Here is a 23,781-nt window from a genome sequence, read left to right as displayed (position 1 = left end):
AGAAATGAACATAAAATATGGTGCTATGAAAATTGGTTAATCAAGCAAGTTCACAGTTCCCCTTCACAGGGATTGTTATAATCGCACCTGAAGTAGAGCTGCACGATTCTGGCTAAAATGAGAATCATAATTTTTTTGCTTAGATAGATCAAGATTCTCGTGGCATAACATCATCTTTCACATTAAAACAAAAAAAAATTGTGCCAACTTTACTGTTTTTTTTTTTTTTTTTTTTTTTTGAAGTGTCTTTTTTCTCCCAAAAATTGCATTTGACAGACCGCAGTGGCAAATACAGTGTGACCTAAAATATTGCAGCAATTGACTTTATTTTATTTTCCTAGGGTCTCTGCTAAAATATGTTTGGGGGTTCCAAATAAGCTTCTAGCAAAGATAGATTTTAACTTTAAACAAGTGTCAGAAAAAGATTTAGACTAAGAGCCGGTTCACACAGGGGCGACTCAGATCTGACTCCAATGTAAGTGAATGAGAGCCGTCTTAATGCACACTACTGAAGTCGCTCCGACTTCAGAAAAGGTTCCTGTACTACTTCAATCCGACTTGTAGGCGACCGGTACCCATTGATTTCAATGGAGGTCGCCTCCAAGTCGGATCTCTGTCTATACGGTGGCGACTCTCACAGGATTATCAGCTCTCAAGAGGGAACTCCACGCCAAATTTATGAAAAAATGGCGTGGGGGTCCCCCTCAGATCTATACCAGACCCTTATCCGAGCACGCTACCCGGTCGGCCAGGAAATGGGGTGGTGACGAGCGAGCGCCCCCTCCTGAGCCGGACAATCCATTCAAGTCCGCCTGTCAGTTTTTTAGGCGGACCTGAACGGGCGCTCCATAGACCTCTATGGAGCGACGGATGTCAGTGGTGATATATCCGCTTACATCCTTATGTAATAGGAATAAAAGTGATTAAAAAGAAGAAAAATTAAAGGGACAGGGTAAAAAAAGCTTCACTGCCAGTTTCCCTTTGTCAAGATGGCGGGGCCAGCACCTGATAGAGGACACTGCTGGATGCCTGGACAGTGTTCTAATAAAAGTCAGCAGCTACAGTGAGCCTGGAGCTCCTCTTTAAACTGCTTGGTTTCTGTAGTTTTACCTGCCCTCTAGTTTGAGAATTCCCACAGGCTGCATGTTTTAACATTGGTTAGAAATGACTAGATGCATACACTTTTCACGTTTCTGCATGTGTTGTGATGGATCTCCTTCCGTTCACAAACTTCACATAAATGGCAAAGTGCAAGTCACAGCCGTAAAAAGCCCAGATGGGACTTCCCTGCAAAGGGTTGATATTAAATTGATGTAATTAAAAAAAAAAGGACTTTGACAAGTGCATGTTTTTTGCCAATTCTGGAGAATGCAGCAAAAGATATTTTTTTTTCTTCTAAGGTTGAATAAGCCTTTTGAAATACTGTTTGCCTGCTTGCCATAGACTCCACAAAAATCTTGTATGATGATATCTTTACTGGAGAGGATTAGTATGGAAATTGCTTAGCTGTGAGGTAAGCAACATTCAGAACATTGACTCAGACCACTGCAAATCTAGTCGTCTGTTGTGCTTTTAGGGAATGGGCCGCATCTGACCGCAGATTGAAGTCTCTCAATTCCTTTTATGTCTTAGCTGGATATGAGTACAGCTCAGAGTTTCCTGGGTGTGTGTGCAGCTGCTGACCTTTGGCCACTGCATTGTGCTTTGATAATCTTAACTCCTGTGTGTGATACACTGTGAGTGGCAATCCGGAAATGGCTGATGAAGTGACTCAGTCTGAGAAATGTAAGAGTCTCTGAGGTTGCAGTTTGTATCCTGTTTATCTGTGCTTTACTTTACCTTGCAGCATTCTACACAAGGGGCATGCAGTGACGAGTGCTGAAATAAAGGTTTTTTTTTTTGTTGTTTATGGGGGAGGGAATTGGATTTAAAGCTTCCCCAAGTTTGCACAGAGAAAATTGAGTACTGTCCCCAAGTTTTCACAGAAAGTTATGCAAAAGATCTAACGTGCAATAACATCAAAGGTACTGCAGGCTTAATTAAATTGTTATGAACATCTGCTCTCCAGCTGTTCAGTTTTGCTGCTTTTGCACAAAAAGCAGGTTTTGCTTAAAGTGATGGTAAAAGCGAAAGGGTTGATTTTTTTTTTTTTTTTTTTTTTTCGTAAACACTTTAGCCCTGGAAGGATTTGCCCCCTTCCTGACCAGAGCACTTTTTGCCATTTGGCACTGCGTTTCTGTAACTGACAACAGTCGTGCGACGCTGTACCCAAACGAACATTGATGTCCTCCAATCCACCCCCCCCCCATTCCCCCCCACGGATCAACTCCGCGGTTTTTATTTTTTTGCGCTATAAACAAAAGAATGCAACAATTTTGAAAAGAAACGCAATATTTTTACTTTTTGCTATAATAAATATCCCCCGAAAATGTTTCCCCCCCCCCCCCCCCAGTTTAGGCTATTATGTATTCTACATATTTTTGGTAAAAAAAAAAATTGCAATAAGCGTATATATATTGGTTTGTGCAAAATTTATATCATCTACAACATAGGTTTTATGGCATTTTTTATTATTATCTTTTATTAATAATGGCGGTGAGCTGCTATATATATATATATATATATATATATATATATATATATATATATATATATATATATATATATATATTTTTTCTTTTTTCCGGACACTTTTGAGACCATTTGTCATTTTAGCAATCGGTGCTATGAAAATGCACCGATTACTGCGTAAATGGCAGTGAAGGGGTTAACCACTAGGGGGCGATGACGGAGTTAAGTGTCTCCTAGGGAGTGATTCTAACTGGGAGGGTGGGCTTCAACACACATGACATCGATCACCGCTCCCAGTTATCACTAGACAGAACAGGGAAATGCTTTGTTTACGAAGGCATCACCCCGTTCTACCTCTACGTGGCACAATCGTGGGGACCCGCGGTCATGGTGAACGCGGAGCCCGCAGTGCCGCTTCTTAAAGGGGACGTAACTGTAAGCCCTTTTGCACACCTGTGCCATTCTGCCGACGTATATCGTCGTGCAGCGGTCGAAAAGTGGTTAAAGTGAATGTAAACCCTCACATATACCCAGTGAAGTGAACAGCCACAGATGATACACCGGGGTGAAACAAATCACCCTATATAAGTTTTACATGCATATCTGCTGTCTTCCGCTGTAGATATCCTTTGGAAAGTGCACATTGGGTTACATATTTTCTCTTCCTGTTCAGCACTGGGAGTGGATTATTTGCATACAGCCAAGACAGCTGATTGGAGGAAAGCCCCCCCCCCCCCCTCCACATTGGTGAAGAAAGAAATGTGCAGAGCTCTGCTGTGAGAAGGCAAGCTGTCTGCTAATTTATTTATAACAACCTCCCGCAACACATTTCAGGCTCCTCTTCTCTCCTGTGTCAGAACTTGTCAGTTATCAGGCTGATGACAGAACTACGGGGCAGGAGAAAGCCACGGAAGCATTGGAGAGAGAGAAGAAAACGGATGGGCACAGCTCAAATTTCATGAAACAGGTTTACATCCACTTTAATGCATCAAGATAAAAAAAAAATCTGCCTTTACAGCCCCCTTTTTAAGGTAAAAAGCTTCCATGATGATGACCTACCGAATACTTACCTGACCCAGATCCAGTGCTATACCCATAAGCGGCAGCACTGATGTCTTGCTTGCCTTTTCTCCCTTCCACCCCCTCCCCTTTCCCTCGCTCCCTCTCTTTCGCCCTCCCCTTTCCCTCGCTCCCTCTCTTTCGCCCTCCCCTTTCCCTCGCTCCCTCTCTTTCGCCCTCCCCTTTCCCTCGCTCCCTCTCTTTCGCCCTCCCCTTTCCCTCGCTCCCTCTCTTTCGCCCTCCCCTTTCCCTCGCTCCCTCTCTTTCGCCCTCCCCTTTCCCTCGCTCCCTCTTTCGCCCTCCCCTTTCCCTCGCTCCCTTGCTCCCACTCCCTTCACAGGACTCGGAAGCAGCTGTGGGAGCCATTGGCTCCTGCTGTTATCAATCAAATCTTGCGAAGGGGGGGGCAGTGCCAAGCTGGGCTCTGTTTATAGAAGCGCTTAAAGCGGAGGTCCACCCTAAAGTGGACCTTCCGCTCATCGGAACCCTCCCCCCCTCCGGTGCCACAATCGGCACCTTTCAGGGGGAGGGGGTGCAGTTACCTGGATAATCCAGGTAACTGCACCCACTTCCGGGATAGCTCTCTGCGGAAAGGGGCGTAACGTACGCCCCTTTCCGCAAGTGCCCGCCCCTTCCCGCAAGTGCCCCGCTGCCTGCTGGGAAACACACAGATCCCAGAGGCAGCGGGGAGCGTCATTGCGCAGCGCGATTCGCGCATGCGCAGTAGGGAACCGGGAAATTAAGCCGAAAGGCTCCATTTCCTGATTCCCATACCCAAGATGGCGGCGGCAGGACCCGACAGGCGATCTAGAGATCGGCTTCGGGTGCCGACATCGCGGGCGCGCTGGACAGGTAAGTGTCACTATTTTAAAAGTCAGCAGCTGCAGTATTTGTAGCTGCTGGCTTTAAAAAAAAAACAAAAAACGCGGAGTCCCGGTGGACTCCCGCTTTAACCCGTCTCAGGATTGAGCCTGTGCAAGTGACCCTATTGCAAGCAGCTTGCTATGAGGGCACTTGGCCAGGAGGAGCCGGCGCATCAGCTGGGGACCCAGAAGAGGGGCTTTGGGGCTGCTCTGTGCAAATTAATTGCACAGAGCGAGTAAGTATCGCATCTTTATTTTAAGATTTAAAGTGACAAAGTTTAAAAAATAAAATATATAGCTGCTAGCAGTAACCATTGAATTCTGCTAGTAGAGAATGCCCCCTGCCACCAGAAAACCATAGCGCAGCGGGCATTCCCCCATCAACACTGGGGGAGTCCATCAATTTTCACAGATGGAAGGAAAAATATATGTATTGCCTATGGCCAACCTAACTCTCATTCAAACATATGCATATTGGGGCCAATTATTCAGGAGCCAATTAGCCTGTTCTGGTAGGTTAACTCCAGGCAGGTAGTGCCGTGGTTGGGATTTGAACTGGCATTCCTAGTGCTGCCAGCCAGAAGTGTTAACCACTCATGTACATGGAGCAGTGCACATGACCGCAACTAAGGCGCACTGCTGTTTCCATGTGAATGGAAGTGAGGGGGGTTGGGGGAGGATTCGGTAGGTCGTGGGAGTCGTTACAAGAAGGCGGAAAAACAGAGTAACAAATGATTTCATAAAAAATGGATTACGGGACCATTGTTCAGTTAATATATGTGGATGATTTTTTGGGGGGGAATAAGGATGTTTAGTGTAATTTTTAAAAACAATATTTTACACTTTGCTTAGTTTATCTTGGTTATAAGGTGTATTTTGTGTGACTTATTTGTGAACTATTGTCTTTACAAATTACTCACATCTCGTTTTCCATACTGTAATGCACAAAGTTTTCAGCCATATGTGTGTAAAGATAAAACGGAACTAAAATCTTTTAAACGTTAATTGCTAGGAGGTATTTTTTTTTTTTCCCCATCCCCCTTGCAAATTATGGCAAATGCTCCCGTGACCTGCCATAGTTCCACTTTATAAAGATACCGCTCAGAACCAGTGTATGTTTCTATTGTAACTCAGCAACGGGAAAGAAAGATTAGCATCCCAGTGCAATCCTTTTTTCTTTTCATTAGAAGTTGTTTTGTAATGAAGTGCAAGGGCATGGGCTTAAACCGTTACCCATTTAGGGCTGTTGCATGAAGATAACTATGCAAAAAAATAAATAAATAAACAGTCTGTACCACTGTATACGCGAGTACAGTAGACTAAAGCCATTCGTGTCAATGACAGGCTGTTCACTGCACTTAGGCTGCTGAATGAGATCAGCCAGCCTGTGTGCAAAAGCCCTTAATAGGTAGTCTAGGGTCTGACATTCTATCCACCTATACATAGCAAGTGAACAAGCTAAATATATTAACTGGACATATGCAACAATGTTCACAATTTATTTGGAAAAGTACTTTTTATTTTGCAATTAAACTTGTTAAAAAAAAAAAGAAGTAACCCATAAAACTATGCTACTGAAAGTTGGGCTGCCATATCTGAAATCTATGAAAATTGAAGCTGCCTGGTTATGTTGATCCTCCTGGCGTCCTATATTTTTAATCCCTACTTTGACTGTAATACTTGTTCCAGGTCATTGATTAAAGCAGAACTGCAGCCAAAATTTGAGAGATAAAAATAAACAGCCCAATAAAAGATACAATTGCCAAACCAGCAATATTCAGATTGGAAGATTTCATCCGCAGCACTTTTTTCTGCTGCTAGATGTGCGTATTTCATAGGGATTTTTGTTTGTTTCCTGCATCGCATCAAAATCTCACCCCATTCATGTGAACTACTGCAGGTGTGTATGTTAATGACACCCCAAAATCTGTTTGCAGAATCAGATCCCGTGGGTGTGAACACCCATGCGGTCCAATTCTGGTGCGATGAAAAAAAAAAGTGCTGCATGATTTTGGTACGGATGTGGTGCGATTTGAGCCATACAAAATGAACAGCCCAAATTGCATTGCTGCAGAATCACATGTGATTTTAACAGAAATGCAGTGCAATTCCTGTCCAAATTGCATGTGGTTGCAACACCATACCAGTGTGAACTGGGCCTGAAAGGAGAAATGGCTCAATGAGGAGCACATCTGACGCTGATCAGTATGCTTCTTACCAGCACATAAATTGGCTTTGTGCTGCTTCTTCCTCTGACACTCCAGCTTTGCTGTACAGGAACCATGCACCAGTGGCTGATAACAGGTCAGATTCAGGTACTAGCACTAATTTTATTTTAAAAATATATATTTAGTGATGTATTCATCATTACAGAGTTGCATTAACGATTACATAGTTGCATCTTTTATATCTGTCTGAAATTCAGCTTTAAGGCCTCTTTCACACTGGGGTGGGAGGTGCGCCGGCGGTAGGTGCTATTTGGCCTCTAGCGGGGAGGTTTCACACTGGAGACACAGCAGCGGCTGTTTCAGGTCGGTTTGCAGGCACTATTTTAGTGCAATAGCGCCTGCAAAATGACCCAGTGTGAAAGGGGAGCTGAACTCTGGAAGCTATGCTGAAAAAGGAAAGCAGAAGGCAAAGCACTAGTCCTCTTCATGATTTGCTTGCCATGTCTTATTCTGCACTGTCTGTTGGTGTTGGCCATCTTGGTAGAAATCCAGGGCTCTGCTTCCTCATGGCAGGCCTGAATTGTAAGGTTATTTGTTTACTCCTGCCCTATAGTACTGTACAGGTTAACTGAAGACGCTAGAGATGATGGCTGACTGAAATCCATTAAGTGTTCCTTTATGACATCCTCCCATATACATTGTTCTGTCTAGCCTGTTAAGGCCCATTGCGCTCAGGGATGTCTAGGTGCACCGCTTACATCCAGGCATTTTAAAGCATCTGGGAGGCATGGGTGCAGCCTCCAGCCTAATCTGCTGTATGCTGCATCTGTGCCTCCTGGGCATGCTGAAACCCCCAGCCTGATTTTCCTTGTACTCCTGGAACGAAAGGTGGAAGAACCTTTTATTGTTGTAGTCTTCATCCAAAGATTGAACTTTGTTTTAAGGGGTGTTAAGCAAGTCCTTTTTTTCTTTCATAGCATTTCTTGTGAGAAAGAAGCAGCAATCTGTAAACCATGCTGTAGATAACAATAAAATAAACTAGTCTGCAAAATAGTCTTGCCAAAGCAGTTGTTTATCTTGCTCGTTTATGGGGCTGCTAAGTAGTTTGTTTAGCACTGATGCCTTGTAGCAATAGGGCTCTCAATTTGAGTCCCAAATAGAACGTTACCAGCATATATTTTGCTTGTGTAGCTTTTCTCTGGGGACTTTAGTTTCCTCCTATAATCTAAATACAAGCTGGTAATTTTATTGTCTCCTGTCATAATGGACCCTAGTATGTGTATGCATGCATGTATCTGTGAGGTAGATACCACAGCTGTAAGCTTCTTGCGGGCCAGGGGCTGAAGTAAAGCACTGTGTAAATTGCCTGAACTATATAAATACCTGTAATAAAAGGGCTGTCACAATCTCGTAGTAAAATATCCTTTAGGCCCCTTTCACCCTTGTGTGACTTGCCTGCGACTTGGGAATGCAATGTCACATGGCAAGTCATACTGTTCGTATCTGTGTGACTTCAAAGTAGTACCTTCACTACTTTGGTCTGACTTTGATGCGACTTGAGGTCCATAAACCTCAAGATCACATAGACATGGTTTCAAGTTGCATGCCTTTCAGATTGTGCAAGTGTGAAAGGGGCCTTAGATTCACAGGTGCAGCTTTATTGTATGATGGTATACCTGATTGGATATACTGTCATTTGATCAATTCTTTTAGTCGTTTGTTATTATTCTATACAGTCGTTTTTTAACCACTACCTGTCAATGCTGACATTTCTCACATAAATGTAAAAATTAGCTTTTTTTTTTTTTTTTGGGCAGAAAATTTCTTAAAACCTAAAAAAGTGAAATATTTTCTTAAAGCAAAGGTCCCGGAGAATAAAAAGGTTGTTGCAATTTGCTATACCATGTGATATTTTCACAGCGGTTTATGAAACAAATTTGCAGGGAAAAAAAATGCTACGGGATGGAATTAAAGGGCTAATAAAATTGAAGTGGTGTGAAAGTCGTGACAACAAATCTGCTTTTCATAATTGGCATGACATAAATCTGCCCACTTTTCATCATATGATCATAGAATTGATGACAAACTTATAAAATCAATATGAAAATAATTCTTCCTCAACTTTGGCTGGCCAGAATTTTTCCTCAGAACTGGTTGGGGGATCATTATAGGACAGCATGCCCACCCTTGCTGCACAGAGATTTGGCATTCAGTTTTCATCAGGGGGCCACTGTTGTACTTTAAGATTGTATGTTCTCCCTGATATTTTGTTTCCCTCTTTGTGCTGTTTCTTCCATTTTCCAAAAACGCATAGTTAGGTTGAAAAAAGACACAAGTCCAACCAGTTCAACAAATAGAAGGGACTGTTTTTATTGTTTTGTTTCTTGATCCAATAAAGCATGATCCAATTTGCTCTAGCAGGGGAAAAATGTCCTTCCTAATCCCCCAACAGGCAATCTGATATTCCCTGGATCAACTTTACCTATAAAAAATTAGTATCCAGTTATATTCTGTACATTTTAGGAAAGAATCTGGCCTTTTTTAAGACAGTCGTCTGCCCACCTCTGGAGGGAGTCTATTCCACTTATTTCCAGCTCTTCTTGTGAAGAAGCCTTTCCGTATTTGGAAATTAAATCTCTCTTCCACCACATGTAAAGAGTGCCCCCTTGTCCTCTGTGATCCTAAAGTGAAAGTTCACTATATAGGCCACTTATGTATTTCTACATGTTGCTCATATCCCCATTAATCTCCTCTTCTCAAGAGGGAATAAATTCAGTTCCTCTTTTTGAAAACTGGTGGCCAAAACTGGAGCTGCATATTCCAGGTGAGGTCTTACTAATTTGTGCAGGGACAAAATTATATATTTCCGGGGTCTAAACCTCTCAAAACAAAGGATTTTGATTGCTTTGGGAACTGCAGCCTGGCATTGCATGCTGTTAAGCTTATGAGCTTCCAGGACACCCAGGTCCTTCTCCATTGACAGCTGTTCTTCACATATACACAAACTTTCTACACACACATCTCAACATCTGACAGTTTCACTCGTGAACACACCTACAGTGTTTTCTGTCTAGCAACGTGGAGTATATCATTGATGTATATAAAGTGGTAAAATGAAAATGATTACCATAATTAACCTTGTCTGTACTATCTTGGCAGATCCCACTTATCAGTTGTAAACTTGATCTGAATCCTTTGGCTTAATGTACACGGGACATTTTTTACAACCTCTCCTGAACGAACAGTTAGTAACCCATGTTTAAAACGTTAGTTTTGCTGCGTTTAAAAGCGTTTGAAAAAATATTTTAATTTTTTTTCAAAATAGCCAAAAATTAAAAAGGCCTATAAACAAAACACGACCAAATGCGAGTTACTGCTTTAAGACGTGTTTGGAAGCATTTATCGCTTGAAATACCTCTAAAAAGTGTCTTTTTTTTTTTTTTCTGCTTTCCAAAAAGGCTTCTAAACTCAACTGCCTAAAAACGACATTAAACGAACCTGTGTACATGTACATAAGATAACATTGGATGAGTTCAGGGGCAGCTGAAAAAAGCACCCAACTGCCTCTGAACGTCCGTTTACCAGCAGCAGTGTACATGTGGCCTTTCTGTCCTAACATGGGGTTATCTGGAAGATGGACTAATGCATTGAAGTCCTGCTAGTGCACTGCTCCAGTATGAAAGGGGCCATTTTTTTCAGGCGCTATATAAAACCGCCCCAGTGTGAAAGGGGCCTTATTGTCAGTGGGGACAGATTGTTTGCTCTTCCCTCTGGTTCACAAGCTCTCATGCTCCTTCTGCAACTTTTAACAAAGTTTTTGAAGTAAAAATATATAAGTGTTAATGTAAATTGCAAAATCGAATTAAAGGAAAATAACATGCACACACTCATTCAAATGCATAAGCACAAATGCAGCACACATAAATGTCAATTGCACATCATGCATGCTGGGATGCAAAATAAAGTCTAGGCTCCTCATTTACAGACGTTTTAAAGCATGACTTATTGATGATTTTAGGTACCAAAATTTCATAGGCATACAGTGTTGAGGCCTAATACATTTGGGATCTATTTAACACAACCTCCTCCCCTTTTTTTAATTACACTTTTTATTTTGTACAAATTGGATTAGATTTGTGTGTACCTAATTTCATATTTGTATATTCTTTCATAAAAATATAGATTTGATAAATGGTTGCACAAATATTTTAAAACATTTCAACTACCACCTCTTTATTTTACAGGGCTCCATGTTTTCAGAACATATCCTGGGGGGGGGTTTAATACTTTTATAGCCAAAAATGCAGATTTTAATGTGCATAACAAAATTTAAAAAAATTGTTCCATAGTGGAAGTAGTTAAGTTGTCTAATTGGGTACTCATTAAGGTGCCCTATAAGTGATTTACTATTGCAGTTTTCTAAACACTATGTTTGTATATTGCAGATGCATTGCTTGCTGACCTGGAATCTACCACATCTCATATTTCCAAGAGGCCTGTCTTCTTATCTGAGGAGACCCCATATTCCTATCCCAGTGGGTGCCAAACCTACCAAGAAATTTCTGTTCCAGCTGCTCCCACAAGTGAGTCCCTCAATGGCACAGTCCATGCAGACCCTTTGGATTCCTGGACCAGCAGCTCCAATAAATATTCACATCAGCAGGTAAGTAAGTGAAAGGCTTTGATGCAGAAATTAATGTGGTGTTTTGTTTTTTTTTTTTTTTTGTTTTTTTCATATCCTAATAGGGGCTATCAAAACATACATGATTATTCAAAAATCTAGTAAATTATGTTGGTACTTTGGATGGTTATTGTAATAATTATATACTGTACGTAAAAAGCCTGTAAAAAAATATATATATATTTTATTTATTTATTTATTTTGACAGCAGGTACCAAACGTAATGAGTTCAGTATTTTGGACATACATGGGACATCCAATAGCTGAACAGATTGAAACAAGCTTACGACTGCAGTAGAAATTGTGAGCTTGTTTCTGCATTGTGCAGCTGGTTCAGGGCCGTGCTATAAAAATTACCTGGGCAACTGTGGAGCCACCCAATCCATTTTTTTTTTTTTTTTCATAAACTCACAGGTGAAATAAAATGAAGAAAAAAATTACTGCAAAGGGGAAGTAGTAGTAGTAATAAAAATTATATAATTCGGTGGAAAAAGTATAAGACACACCCAGTCAAAGTATTACTCTAAGACCCCTTTCACACTGACTTTTTTCTTGGCGTTTTTCAGGCGCTTTAGCGTTAAAGCACCTGTAAAGCGCTTGAAAGAAGCTGCAACTGCAATCCCAATGTGAAAGCCCAGTGCTTTCACACTAAGGCGCTGCTCTGGCAGGGCGTCAAAAAAATAAATCCTGCAAGCAGCTTCTTTGCAGCGCTTTTGGAGCGGTGAATACAACGCTCCTAAAGCCCCCCTTCCCATTGAAATCAATGGGAAGCGCCTGAAAAGTGCCTGCAAAGCGATTTTGACAGTGGCGCTTTGTGGGTGCTTTTAACCCTTTATTTGGCCACTAGCAGGGGTTAAAAGCGCCCCACTAGCACTCGAAAAACGCTGGTAAAGCGCCGCTAGTTTAAACGGTGCTTTACAAGCGTTTTTCGGGCGCTGACAATGTGAAAGGGCTCTTAAAGCACTTAGGCCTTCACATTGGGATTGCAGATGAGGCTTCTTTAAAGCGCTTTACAGGTGCTTTTTTTAACGCTAAAGCGCCTGAAAAACACCCCAGTATGAAAGGGGTCTTGGACCCCCTTTCACAATGAGGTGCTTTACAGGTGCAATAGTGCTAAAAATGGCGCCTGTATATGCCTCTCCTTTCACTCCAATGTGAAAGCCCGAGGGCTTTCACTCTGGAGCGGTGTGCTGGCAGAACATCAAAAAATGGCCTGCAAGCAGCATCTTTGATATGTTGTATGGAAGTAATTTAGGCCACTTTCATACTGGCAGCATCGGGCATCGGCGGTAAAGCACCGCTCCTAGAGTGCCCCTGCCCATTGAAATCAATGGGCAGCGCCGGCAAAGCTCCACTGCGTTTAACCCTTTTTTTGGCCACTAGTGAGGGTTAAAAGTGCCGCTAAAAATAGCGAAGCTTTACCGCCGATGCCCGGTGCTGCCAGTGTGAAAGTGCCCTAAATGACTTCCGTATAACATATCTTTATACCAGGGTTCAATATTGAAGTCCTTGGCTACTAGCCAGGCCTCAAGGGTTACTCGCCACCAGCTGCCCCACCCAACCGCTACCCTGCCCCGCCCCTAAACATGCCCTCATAAATTATCTCATGAAATGACACTTAAATAGAATTAAGTTACAAAAATAAATATTAACAACTTTATCAGTGCCCACTATTGCAGCCTCAACTGGGCAGAAGAAGAGTGAGAGGGCGGGCCGGATCATGACTGGAGGAAGAGGAGAGCCGGGGGATCGGAGCACGGATAGCATGCTGTTGCAGCTTACAGTAAAATTACCTCCCCCTCCCCTCGTCACACACAGCCCTGCCTCCTCCTAACCCCTTGCCTGTGGACAGAATGCATCCCAGCATTGGACCCTCATTCTGTCTATCACAGGCGCAGGGTTAGGAATGTGTGTGACGGTGAGAGCAGAGGCAATTGTAATGTAAGCTGTAACAGTGTGCTATCCGTGCTCTGTGATCCTGGCCCAGCTCCTCGCCAGCCCTCATTTTTCACTCGCAAAATGCGAAACACTGTAGCTGCCTACTTTTAATAAGGACGCTTACCTGTCCAGGGAGCCTGCAATGTCTGCCCCCCAAGGCCGATATGTCCATCGGATCTGGTGCAGACGCCGCCTTTCCAACTAAGGGAAACTGGCAGTGGAGCCTTGCGACTTCACATGTGCGAGTCCTGCTGTGCTTTGTGAATGCCCAGCTTGTCTTCTGGGACACACAGAGGACTCAGAAGACAACGGGGGTGCTCGCCAAAGATGTCCTGGGCCATGGCCCGGCTGAATCGGATGTACACTAAAAAAAGTACTAAAGGAAAAGAGATGTGTGTGTGTGTGTGTGTGTATATGTATATGTGTGTGTGTGTGTATATATATATATATATATATGTGTATATATGTATATGTATATGTGTGTCCTGTCATTGCTGTGTTATCTCAAGCAGTCTGTTTTCAGTCCTGCCTAGTTTACTTCTGTGAACTATAGAACATCTCTCTCCTATGTTAAGGAAAGGGGGAGGTGTATTGGGGCACTTCCTGTCTTAAGGTGACAACACTGCTTCTCTGTCGATACACTACAGTAAGTTAGCTAAACACGTGTGATTAGCAGGTTCACCAGGTCAATATTAAGGGGGAAAAAAAATCATTAAAAAATAGTTATGCCTTTTTTTTTTTTTTTCTCTTTCTCTCTCTTTTCTCTTTTTTCCCTCTCTCTCTTTCTTTCTTATCTTTCTCTTTCGTCTCCATCTCTCCTTCTTTCAATGAAAACACAAAAAGTGATGGGCACAGAAGCTGCTATCCACCCTGTATTAGACTTCAACTAGTGACTTAGGCCAGTCTACGTGGCCTCATTCGTTTACCTGCTCTTATTTTGTATAGTTGATTTACTGGAGAAGTTTACCATAGCCTATGTGCAGTGTTTATATGTAATGTGAAGTTGTCTTATTGCTGGTATCTGTGTCACATCTTTAAAATAAAGAATTAAAAAAAAAAAAAATAGTTATGCAGTAATTGCAGTAGGCTGCAATAAGTTGTGTGTGTGTGTGTGTTGTTTTTTTTTTTTCTTTTGAGTTTAGATGCATCAAACCCAAAAATATACACATACAGTACACAAGTGAAAAATTACCCTTATTTGAGCTCGCTCTAGTGTTTAATCTACAAAGCTTAAAGTAGAACTAAACCTGCAAAGTAATAAAAAAAAAAAAAAAAAAAAATGGCACTTCTTGCACTGCCAGCCATGCATGTGTAAAATCCAGTTTCTGTAAGATGTAGGTGTGGAATATTAGAATGAATTCACTCCAATATGCAGAACTTGCATCATTCTGCTCCAGCCAATCAGGATGGCTTAAGATTGCTGAACAGGGAAGATCTAGAGAAGAGGAAAGTGCCCATAATGGGGGCAGTATTGTTTTTAGATACACCACTTAGTTACGCTTAAACCTTGGGCATTTCACTGTTACAGTATCTGAGACACAAGAAGCCAAGCTAACTCCAGGCTTCTCCAATATTATAAAATAACACTTTTGAATGTTCTTCTCCATGAACTACCTTACACCCAATGCTACCTTGCATACATACTGCTTGTTCTATCGCAAATGGTGCGCAAACTGCAAGCAAATAAGTAGTGAACATTCTCTAAATCAGCTGGAGACGGATCCTGTCCACTCCTCTGTAGTTGGATGAAAGAGCAGGCCATTTTATAATCGGGGCATAGGAGAGGGAGGCTGTTAAAACTGCATACATGGGCAGGCTGACAGTTTCCAGATGCCAATTTAGCACTTTTAGTTTATAGAGCCAGTGCACCCACAAGTGGTGCTTTAGGTATTCTATTTGTAGCTAGAGCCTTGTGGGATGAGCAATTTCTTGGCTTCTTGTATTCCTTGAGACCTTCCTTCCATAGTTCCCCTGCTGTCCAACTCTGTGTGTTCCAGCACCTATTGTTGCTTTTTTTTTTTTATAATCTAGGTTAAATATTTTATCCAATCATTCTTAAAAGTCTGGGATTTAAAGGGGTTTTTCTGTCACTGACCGACTCCCTAGTTTTACTCACCTGAGTCTCGTTTGACTCCGCCGGAGACACACTCTTCCCCTCTCCCCATTGTCTCTGCTCTTTATTGGATAGAATGATAGCAGCGCAGCCATTGGCTCCTGCAGCTGTCAAATCCAGTGACCCGGGGGGGCGGGGCAGAGTCCTACATTCGATGTCTATGAATGCTGGACTCGGGAACGTGCCTGCAAGGTAATTCTTCCTAACCTCTAAATCTAGTCTTTCAACATGTATACGAGACAAGAACTATAGCATATTAACCAGTTTGGTATAGATGTCCTGTGAGGCTTCGAAGAATATCTTCAGTCTATCCTAAAAAGTGTTGGTGCTGTGGGGGGGGGGGGGATAAAGGCACAATGATCCACATATGATGGACTTGCCCCCAGATTACAACTCTTTGGGAGTCTTTCAAATTTGCTCTATTGCTACTGGAATGTCATATCAGAAATCTCTGGAAATGGCCCTATTGTCTATCCGGACTTTAAGGGAGAGACTAAAAAGGGGCTGCTCCGCTTTCTCCTCTCCGCAGTGTGAATACTCATACCTAGACACTGGAATACAGATGTTGCTCCTACAATTAATGCTGCATTCACACCTGAGCGTTTTCAGCTCATAAAACACTCGTAAAATGCCCAACAAGCAAAATCCCATTCATTTCAATGGCTACTATTCACATCTGAGAGTTTGTCACCTGAAGCAAAACTCCTGAAAAACACCCTAAGCTCAAAAAAAAGAACATGAGCTTTTTTGGGGCAGATTACAGGCTGTTTTCTGCCTTTTTACATTGGTGACCTGAACAAAAAAAGTGGTCAAAATTGCGGTAAAAACACGCAACTTTGAAACTCTCAGGTGTGAATGCAGCCTAAAGAGTGGCTAGCTGAGTCATTTAAAGAGAATGGAAGAATTAACGGCAAACATACAGTACAGACCAAAAGTTTGGACACACCTTCTCATTCAAAGAGTTTTCTTTATTTTCATGACTATGAAAATTGTAGATTCACACTGAAGGCATCAAAACTATGAATTAACACATGTGGAATTATATACTGAACAAAAAAGTGTGAAACAACTGAAAATATGTCTTATATTCTAGGTTCTTCAAAGTAGTCACCTTTTGCTTTGATTACTGCTCCGCACACTCTTGGCATTCTGTTGATGAGCTTCAAGAGGTAGTCACCTGAAATGGCTTTCCAACAGTCTTGAAGGAGTTCCCAGAGATGCTTAGCACTTGTTGGCCCTTTTGCCTTCACTCTGCTGTCCAGCACACCCCAAACCATCTCGATTGGGTTCAGGTCCGTTGACTGTGGAGGCCAGGTCCTCTGGCGCAGCACCCCATCACTCTCCTTCTTGGTCAAATAGCCCTTACACAGCCTGGAGGTGTGTTTGGGCTCATTGTCCTGTTGAAAAATAAATGATGGTCCAACTAAACGCAAACCGGATGGAATAGCATGCCGCTGCAAGATGCTGTGGTAGCCATGCTGGTTCAGTATGCCTTCAATTTTGAATAAATCCCCAACAGTGTCACCAGCAAAGCACCCCTACACCATCACACCTCCTCCATGCTTCACGGTGGGAACCAGGCATGTAGAGTCCATCCGTTCACCTCTTCTGCGTCGCACAAAGACACGGTGGTTGGAACCAAAGATCTCAAACTTGTACTCATCAGACCAAAGCACAGATTTCCACTGGTCTAATGTCCATTCCTTGTGTTCTTTAGCCCAAACAAGTCTCTTCTGCTTGTTGCCTGTCCTCAGCAGTGGTTTCCTAGCAGCTATTTTACTATGAAGGCCTGATTTACACAGTCTCCTCTTAACAGTTCTAGAGATGTGTCTGCTGCTAGAACTCTGTGTGGCATTGACCTGTTCTCTAATCTGAGCTGCTGTTAACCTGCGATTTCTGAGGCTGGTGACTCGGATGAACTTATCGTCCGCAGCAGAGGTGACTCTTGGTCTTCCTTTCCTGGGGCGGTCGTCATGTGAGCCAGTTTCTTTGTAGTGCTTGATGGTTTTTGCCACTGCACTTGGGGACACTTTCAAAGTTTTCCCAATTGTTCAGACTGACTGACCTTCATTTCATAAAGTAATGATGGCCACTCGTTTTTCTTGCCATAATACAAATTCTAACAGTCTATTCAGTAGGACTATCAACTGTGTACTGTATCCACCTCCTGCACAACACAACTGATGGTCCCAACCCCATTTATAAGGCTTGAAATCCCACTTATTAAACCTGACAGGGCATACCTGTGAAGTGAAAACCATTTCAGGTGACTACCTCTTGAAGCTCATCAACAGAATGCCAAGAGTGTGCGGAGCAGTAATCAAAGCAAAAGGTGACTACTTTTGAAGAACTTAGAATATAAGACATATTTTCAGTTGTTTCACACTTTTTTGTTCAGTATATAATTCCACACGTGTTAATTCATAGTTTTGATGCCTTCAGTGTGAATCTACAATTTTCATAGTCATGAAAATAAAGAAAACTCTTTGAATGAGAAGGTGTGTCCAAACTTTTGGTCTGTACTGTACATGCATGTTACCCTAAGTATATGGCAATATGGTCTCCTTGGGTTGAGTTTTTGGGCTCTGATATTATAAGATCTTTCCTATAAATAGTTTTTACTTCATGACGTGACTGACTTAAAATAGTGGTTCCCCAGATAGCTTGTCAGAGAAATAGATTGATTTGCTTTGGCAATTCTCCCAACTTTTATTTTTATTTTATTTTTTTGTCCTTTCCCCTTTTCTTTTTTATTGTCGTGTTTTTTTTTTTTGCCTTTTTGGGTAGCTTCTTGCCCAAGTGAAATAATGGTCACTTTAAGTATAGTTGTTTCTGTTGAACAGATGAGATATATTTATACTGATCTTTGAAATATTAGAAAAGATTGTCCTCAAGCTTCATTGGTGTTGATATATGGGATGAAGGCAAACCAGACTATTGGCTTTTTAAATGTAAACCTGCAAGCTATTTAAAAGGTGTAAAGTTTAGAAAAAATTATTCTATCCAACGTGGAAAATTGGAACCCCTCATAATGACCATATCAGGTATTCAGATCCAGGAACTCGCATTTTACAGATTTTACCAAGAGTCCTGAGAAGTATATAAATTGTGATGGTTGTTTAACCACTTGCCTACAAGGCACATTTACCCTCTTCCTGCCCAGGCCAATTTCCAGCTTTCAGCGCTCTCTCACTTTGAATGACAACTGCGTGGTCATGCAGCACTGTACCCACATTTTTTTATTTAACTCTCCAGTATCCACCAAAACCTGAAATATCAGTTTTGGTTGGACTGACTGTTGTACAGCTGTCCTTTAAGTTTAATGAAAATCTTTTCAGTCTGGTCAGAACTGTTCCATTTAAGTTGAGAGAGAATTGCAGTAACTGTCATTGTACATTCCTAAGTTTGAGGCAGAGCCTCGTCTATGTAGTGAGGGCATATGACTGTCCTCATGTATATGCTCAAATTACACATCAAACAGTGGAACGTTTTTAAAACCATGACCCGCATGAGTTTACCCCCTTCCTGACCAGAGCACTTTTTGCAGTCCGTCACTTCAGTGCTTTAACTGACAATTGCGCGGTCGTTCGATGTTGCACCCAAACAAAATTGATGTCCCTTTTCCCCCACAAATAGAGCTTTCTTTTGGAGCGACAATTTTTTGCTATAACAAATATCCCCCAAAATATAAATAAAACAATTTTTTTCCTCAGTTTAGGCCGATATGTATTATTCATATTTTTGGTTAAAAAAAAAATTGCAATAAGCGTATATTGATTTGCACAAAAGTTATTGTGTCTACAAAATATAGGAGGAGATAGTTTTATGGCTTTGGGGTGTGTGTGTGTGTGTGTGTGTTTTTTTATATTAGTAATGGTCTGTGATCAGTGATTTTTATCGTGACTGCGACATTATGGCGGACACATTTGACACTTCTGACACTATTTTGGGACCATTGTCATTTATACAGCGGTCAGTGCTATAAAAATGCACGGATTGCTGTGTAAATGACACTGGCAGGGAAGGGGTTAAACACTAGAGGGTGATCAAGGGGTTAATTGTGTCATAGGGAGTGATTCAACCTGGGGGGGAGGGGATGGGCTACTACTCACATGACAGATCACTGCTCCCGATTACAGGGAGCAGTGATCTGTCATGTCACTAGGCAGAACGGGGAAATGCCTTGTTTACATGGGCATCCCCCCCGTTCTTCCGCTCTCATGACACGACTGGGGACATTGAGTCTGCAGTCACGGAACACGTGCCCGCAATGCCGTATCTTAAAGGATACATAGCTGTACGCACTTTCGTCCACCCGTGCCAATCTGCCGACGTATATCTGCGTGCGGTCGGGAAGGGGTTAAATCCGTTATTCATTAGACACTGCCTTTTTGCCAATTGATGACACAGGGACCATTTATTGCCAATTCAGAGGTCCCTTTACAAAGACACTCACTTTATTTATAATTTTTAAAATATTTTTAGAGCTTTACTTGAAAATCTGACTACGCGAGGAAAAGACCATTTCCTTATAAAGTAAAAAGTGGGACGGGGTAGGTGAAGACTAATTGGGGTTAGCTGAAATATTTATTAAAATTTTCAAGCGCATAGCAGTCATGGTGTCAGATACTCCAGGGTGACAAGGGGTTGGAAGAGGGTAAGAATGTGATAGGAGGATGATGGGTAAAATGGTTAAAGCTTGGTCATAGATGGTTTGAATCTCTGCCGGTTCAGCAGGAACCAGCCGAGGTTCAAACCATGTTATGGGCAGGCTGCTTGTTTCCAACTGGATAGATTGACTTGGGTACAACCAGCATGTTGCATTTGTGAGCTCAGTCTCAAAAATTAAAAACTAGTAGCTAACTGTGATTGACCTTCTGACATCCTTTAATATTATTCCCCAGAATCCCCTTCACAATTCTTCAACTCTGAAGGAGACTGTTCTGTCCCCTTCTGCTGGAGAAGAGGAGCATGTATACAGGTAAGCATTATTGGGACAGCTTTGTAATGCTCTCCCCTGTCTGAGATGCCCCTTGTTTGATTTGATCTGCTTTTTGTTCTTGGGACAGTTTTCCCAATAAGCAGCGGTCTGCAGAGCCGTCTCCCACAATCATAAGCACGTCTCTGGGCAGCAATCTGTCAGAGCTGGACCGTCTACTCCTGGAATTAAATGCTGTGCAGCAAGGACCTCCAAGTAGCATATCATCAGGTGAGACGCAATGTGTGATACTTGATTTTGTTTAACTTATCTGTACCTTGAAAAGTAGGTTTCGCTTCTTCATAATTTTTCCATATTACAGTTTTGAGAAAAAAATATTCTGGCGTTCCCCATACAGAGTGATTATCCTCCTTCTTTTTTTTTTTTTTTTTAAGTAGTGCTGAAGTGCATGCAGGCAACCCATATAAGTGATTGGAGATTCAAAGGCTGTATGGACTCGCACAGCCGTGGAGCAGTCCCTTACAGTGTCAAACTTGCGGATGAGTCCATACAGCTGCTGCATCCCCATTTACTTGTATAGGCTGCCACAAAACTGCGCTGCTCAAAAAAGACAAGTCTCTCAGCGCTGCATGGGTTTGAGCGCCTGTGTAACTGAAGCCTTTTAGCCATTTATGAGAACTAAAGCTCTGTATTAGAGATTGACCACAAACTATAAATCGTGTTGGGCCAATGTTGTGAGCCACTGCATGCCAGCATCTGTATTCTGTACCAGTACTTGTGCAGGAATATGGCTTCTGTTTTAAACCTGTCCTCGAGCAGTGACTTTGAGAAATTGTTTTGCACCAGTCAGTTCTTGAAGACATTTATACTTACAGATGACCTGAGCAGAAACCTCTCGCAGCCCATGGCTCCTCCTGTCACCAGTGTGTCTGACAACTTTGCCATTAAGATTGGACAAGCCTCAAAGGAAAAGCCTAAGCGAAATGGAGCACGGGGCATAGAAGATGTCCGTCCAAGTGTGGAAAGCCTTTTAGATGAACTAGAAAGCTCTGTTCCCAGTCCAGTGTAAGTACCACTGCTGTAAGAATATTTATGCCTGTTTTTTGAATCTGCACTCTGTTGATTATTATTATATCTAATACAGCCCTTCAATCACTGTGCCTCAAGTAGAGATGCACAACCCTCAGAGGGTCAGCACCAACCAGCAGCAAACTCGAATCTCCGCCTCTTCTGCTACACGTGAACTGGATGAACTCATGGCCTCACTTTCTGATTTTAAGGTATGTGTTCTAAAATAAACTTTCCATTGAGCCCTTTGTGTTTTCATCTTTTGATGTTATTTTAGCGAATTTACTGAAATCATACAGGACACAGGCAATTGAACACAGGTGATTGAACACTGGCAAGCTTTTGAGGATGCACCATCCTGAGACACCTCCCTTAATAAAACTATACCCTACTCCATGCATCCTGTTTTATGCTAGTGTCTATAGTTGATGGTCCTCTTCCCCTTCCTGAAGAAACCAGCTTCACTAGTTTTTTTTTTTTTCTTATGTTTTTTTTATCTTTTTATTTTTCAATCTCACTGTCTTCTAAAGCCTAAGCAGTAGCGGTACTTCTGGATTGGTGCAACTTTGGGAGCTGTACCTGGATTACACACTCTGGGGGTAGCGTGTAATGTTGCTTCCGACACTGAGTTTTGCTTGGGATGTTCACCTTTGCACTTGGTGCAAGATGCTATGCAACCCATTTCCAGAAGACCCCTTTGGAGGAACACTAACTGTGACTGGAAAAACCTTGGCTTTATATACCTTCAGCATCATGAACAAATAAGACAGAGACACCCTGTATTTCTGTTACTGTGTAAAAGGGGCCTTGTTTGGAATGTATTCACTTCAGTGTAAACTTCTCAAAACTTGCACTGAAATTCAACCATTTAGAGCTCAGGCTCAAGTGGATGAACAGGTGTTACATCACATCACTGGTCGTCACTTCTGTCCCCTTATAAGGGTATTTGGGAGCTTCTTCCCACCCTGGCTTGCAGTGTACTCCTACCATACATGCTTACTTAATCTCCCACACCCTACTCTGTACCCCACAGTGTAATACCCTCACTTTTAACAATGGCGGAGACAGTAGAAGGCGCTAATTCTAAACAGGCAAATGTTTGCACTACTGAAGGCCTGCACAACAGTCATCTTCAGAGTGACGATGCATCCCTTGCACTGGAGCCAGGACCCAGTTTTAACATTGGTCTCGGCATCTGATTCTAGCTCTCTCAGGCATACAACAAGCAGCCTACTTGGGGAGGGGAAAAAATCTGAATTCTCTCCTTCTGTGTCACGATTTCTTGGATAGAATACAGCCTTTAATTGATAGTGTGAGGAGTCTGAAGCATTATGGGTGCAACTGTACTTGGTTGTGCGTACCACAAATGTTGTCATTGGAGTTTGTTATAGACCTCCTAGTGTTAGTGAGGAGGTGGTGTCTCAGCTCCTTGCACAGATTGAAAGGGCTGGGACAGTGATGATAATGGGGGATTTTAACTACCTGGAAATTGATTGGAGTAATTGCACTGCTGGGACACTTGAAGGGCAAAAATGAATAAACCTATTACAAGACCATTTTATAGTCCAGTTTGAGGCCCCAGCTAGGAATGACACTCTGCTGGACCTGGTTTCAAACCATCCAGAGCTTATTACCAATATTCACATAAAAGAACATCTGAGTAGCAGTTACCATAACATTATTACATTTTAATGTTCGTTGTAAGCAACAAACACCTATGGATAAGATATAAAAACACTTAACTTTAAGAGAGCAACTTTTCCAAGGAGGGCTGCTCTCCATGACTTAGACTGGGAGGGACTATTGGCATCAATGTACACAGAACAGAAATGGGAATTCTACAAAAGGACTGTATGTGAACTCGCTGCACAGTATATTCCCATGGGCAATAAGTTTAAAAAGCTAAAAATAAAATCAACTGTATTTTTTGCACCATAAGACACACTCCTCCTCCTCCCTGTCAGGAGAGAAGCAGGTTTGTATTAACCTCCCTGGCGGTATGATTCAGTCTGGAATAAGGTGCTGAAAGCGGTACAATTATTTTGCATGGAAATCTGGCATTTTATTTTGTAGTCCTGTAATTCTTAGGAATAACGCTCTTAAATCTGTTCAAACCAGAGTCTAGCAGGCATCCCGGGTATGATAAAGTTTATAATATAATAAAGAATAATAAAAAATATTCAATAATGTAATCAAATCCTAAAACACTGAAAAAGGGACAAGTTTTGGTTGCTATGAATAATCTCCAAATTCCAGGCAGAAAAAAACAGTATTTATAATATAAAAGTGCATGCAGGGCACTGCACAGACCACTAGGGACAAAGGGGGTGTGTATTTTTTAATACAGCACTGTAATCTGTAAGATTACAGTGCTGTGTGGG

At 42.0% G+C, this 23,781-nt stretch overlaps 1 protein-coding gene across 3 annotated transcripts in view; it reads left to right on the top strand.

Moving 5' to 3' along the window:
- PXN (paxillin) overlaps window positions 1–23,781 on the top strand; it is an 85,083-nt gene that overhangs the window by 30,613 nt on the left and 30,689 nt on the right. For all 3 annotated transcript variants that reach the window (XM_077461448.1, XM_077461449.1, XM_077461447.1), the window contains exons 2-6: window positions 11,107–11,324; window positions 20,298–20,374; window positions 20,463–20,602; window positions 21,208–21,397; window positions 21,477–21,612. In XM_077461448.1, the coding sequence (XP_077317574.1) occupies window positions 11,107–11,324; window positions 20,298–20,374; window positions 20,463–20,602; window positions 21,208–21,397; window positions 21,477–21,612 (761 nt within the window). The remainder of the gene's footprint in view (window positions 1–11,106; window positions 11,325–20,297; window positions 20,375–20,462; window positions 20,603–21,207; window positions 21,398–21,476; window positions 21,613–23,781) is intronic.

Source organism: Lithobates pipiens, unplaced genomic scaffold (genome assembly GCF_037356315.1).
Source record: "Lithobates pipiens isolate NorthernLeopardFrog02 unplaced genomic scaffold, aLitPip1_a1.2 Scaffold_3, whole genome shotgun sequence".
Taxonomy (NCBI): Eukaryota; Metazoa; Chordata; class Amphibia; order Anura; family Ranidae; genus Lithobates; species Lithobates pipiens.
Note: the sequence above shows the minus strand (reverse complement) of the source record. Positions and strands in the feature narration are given on the sequence as shown.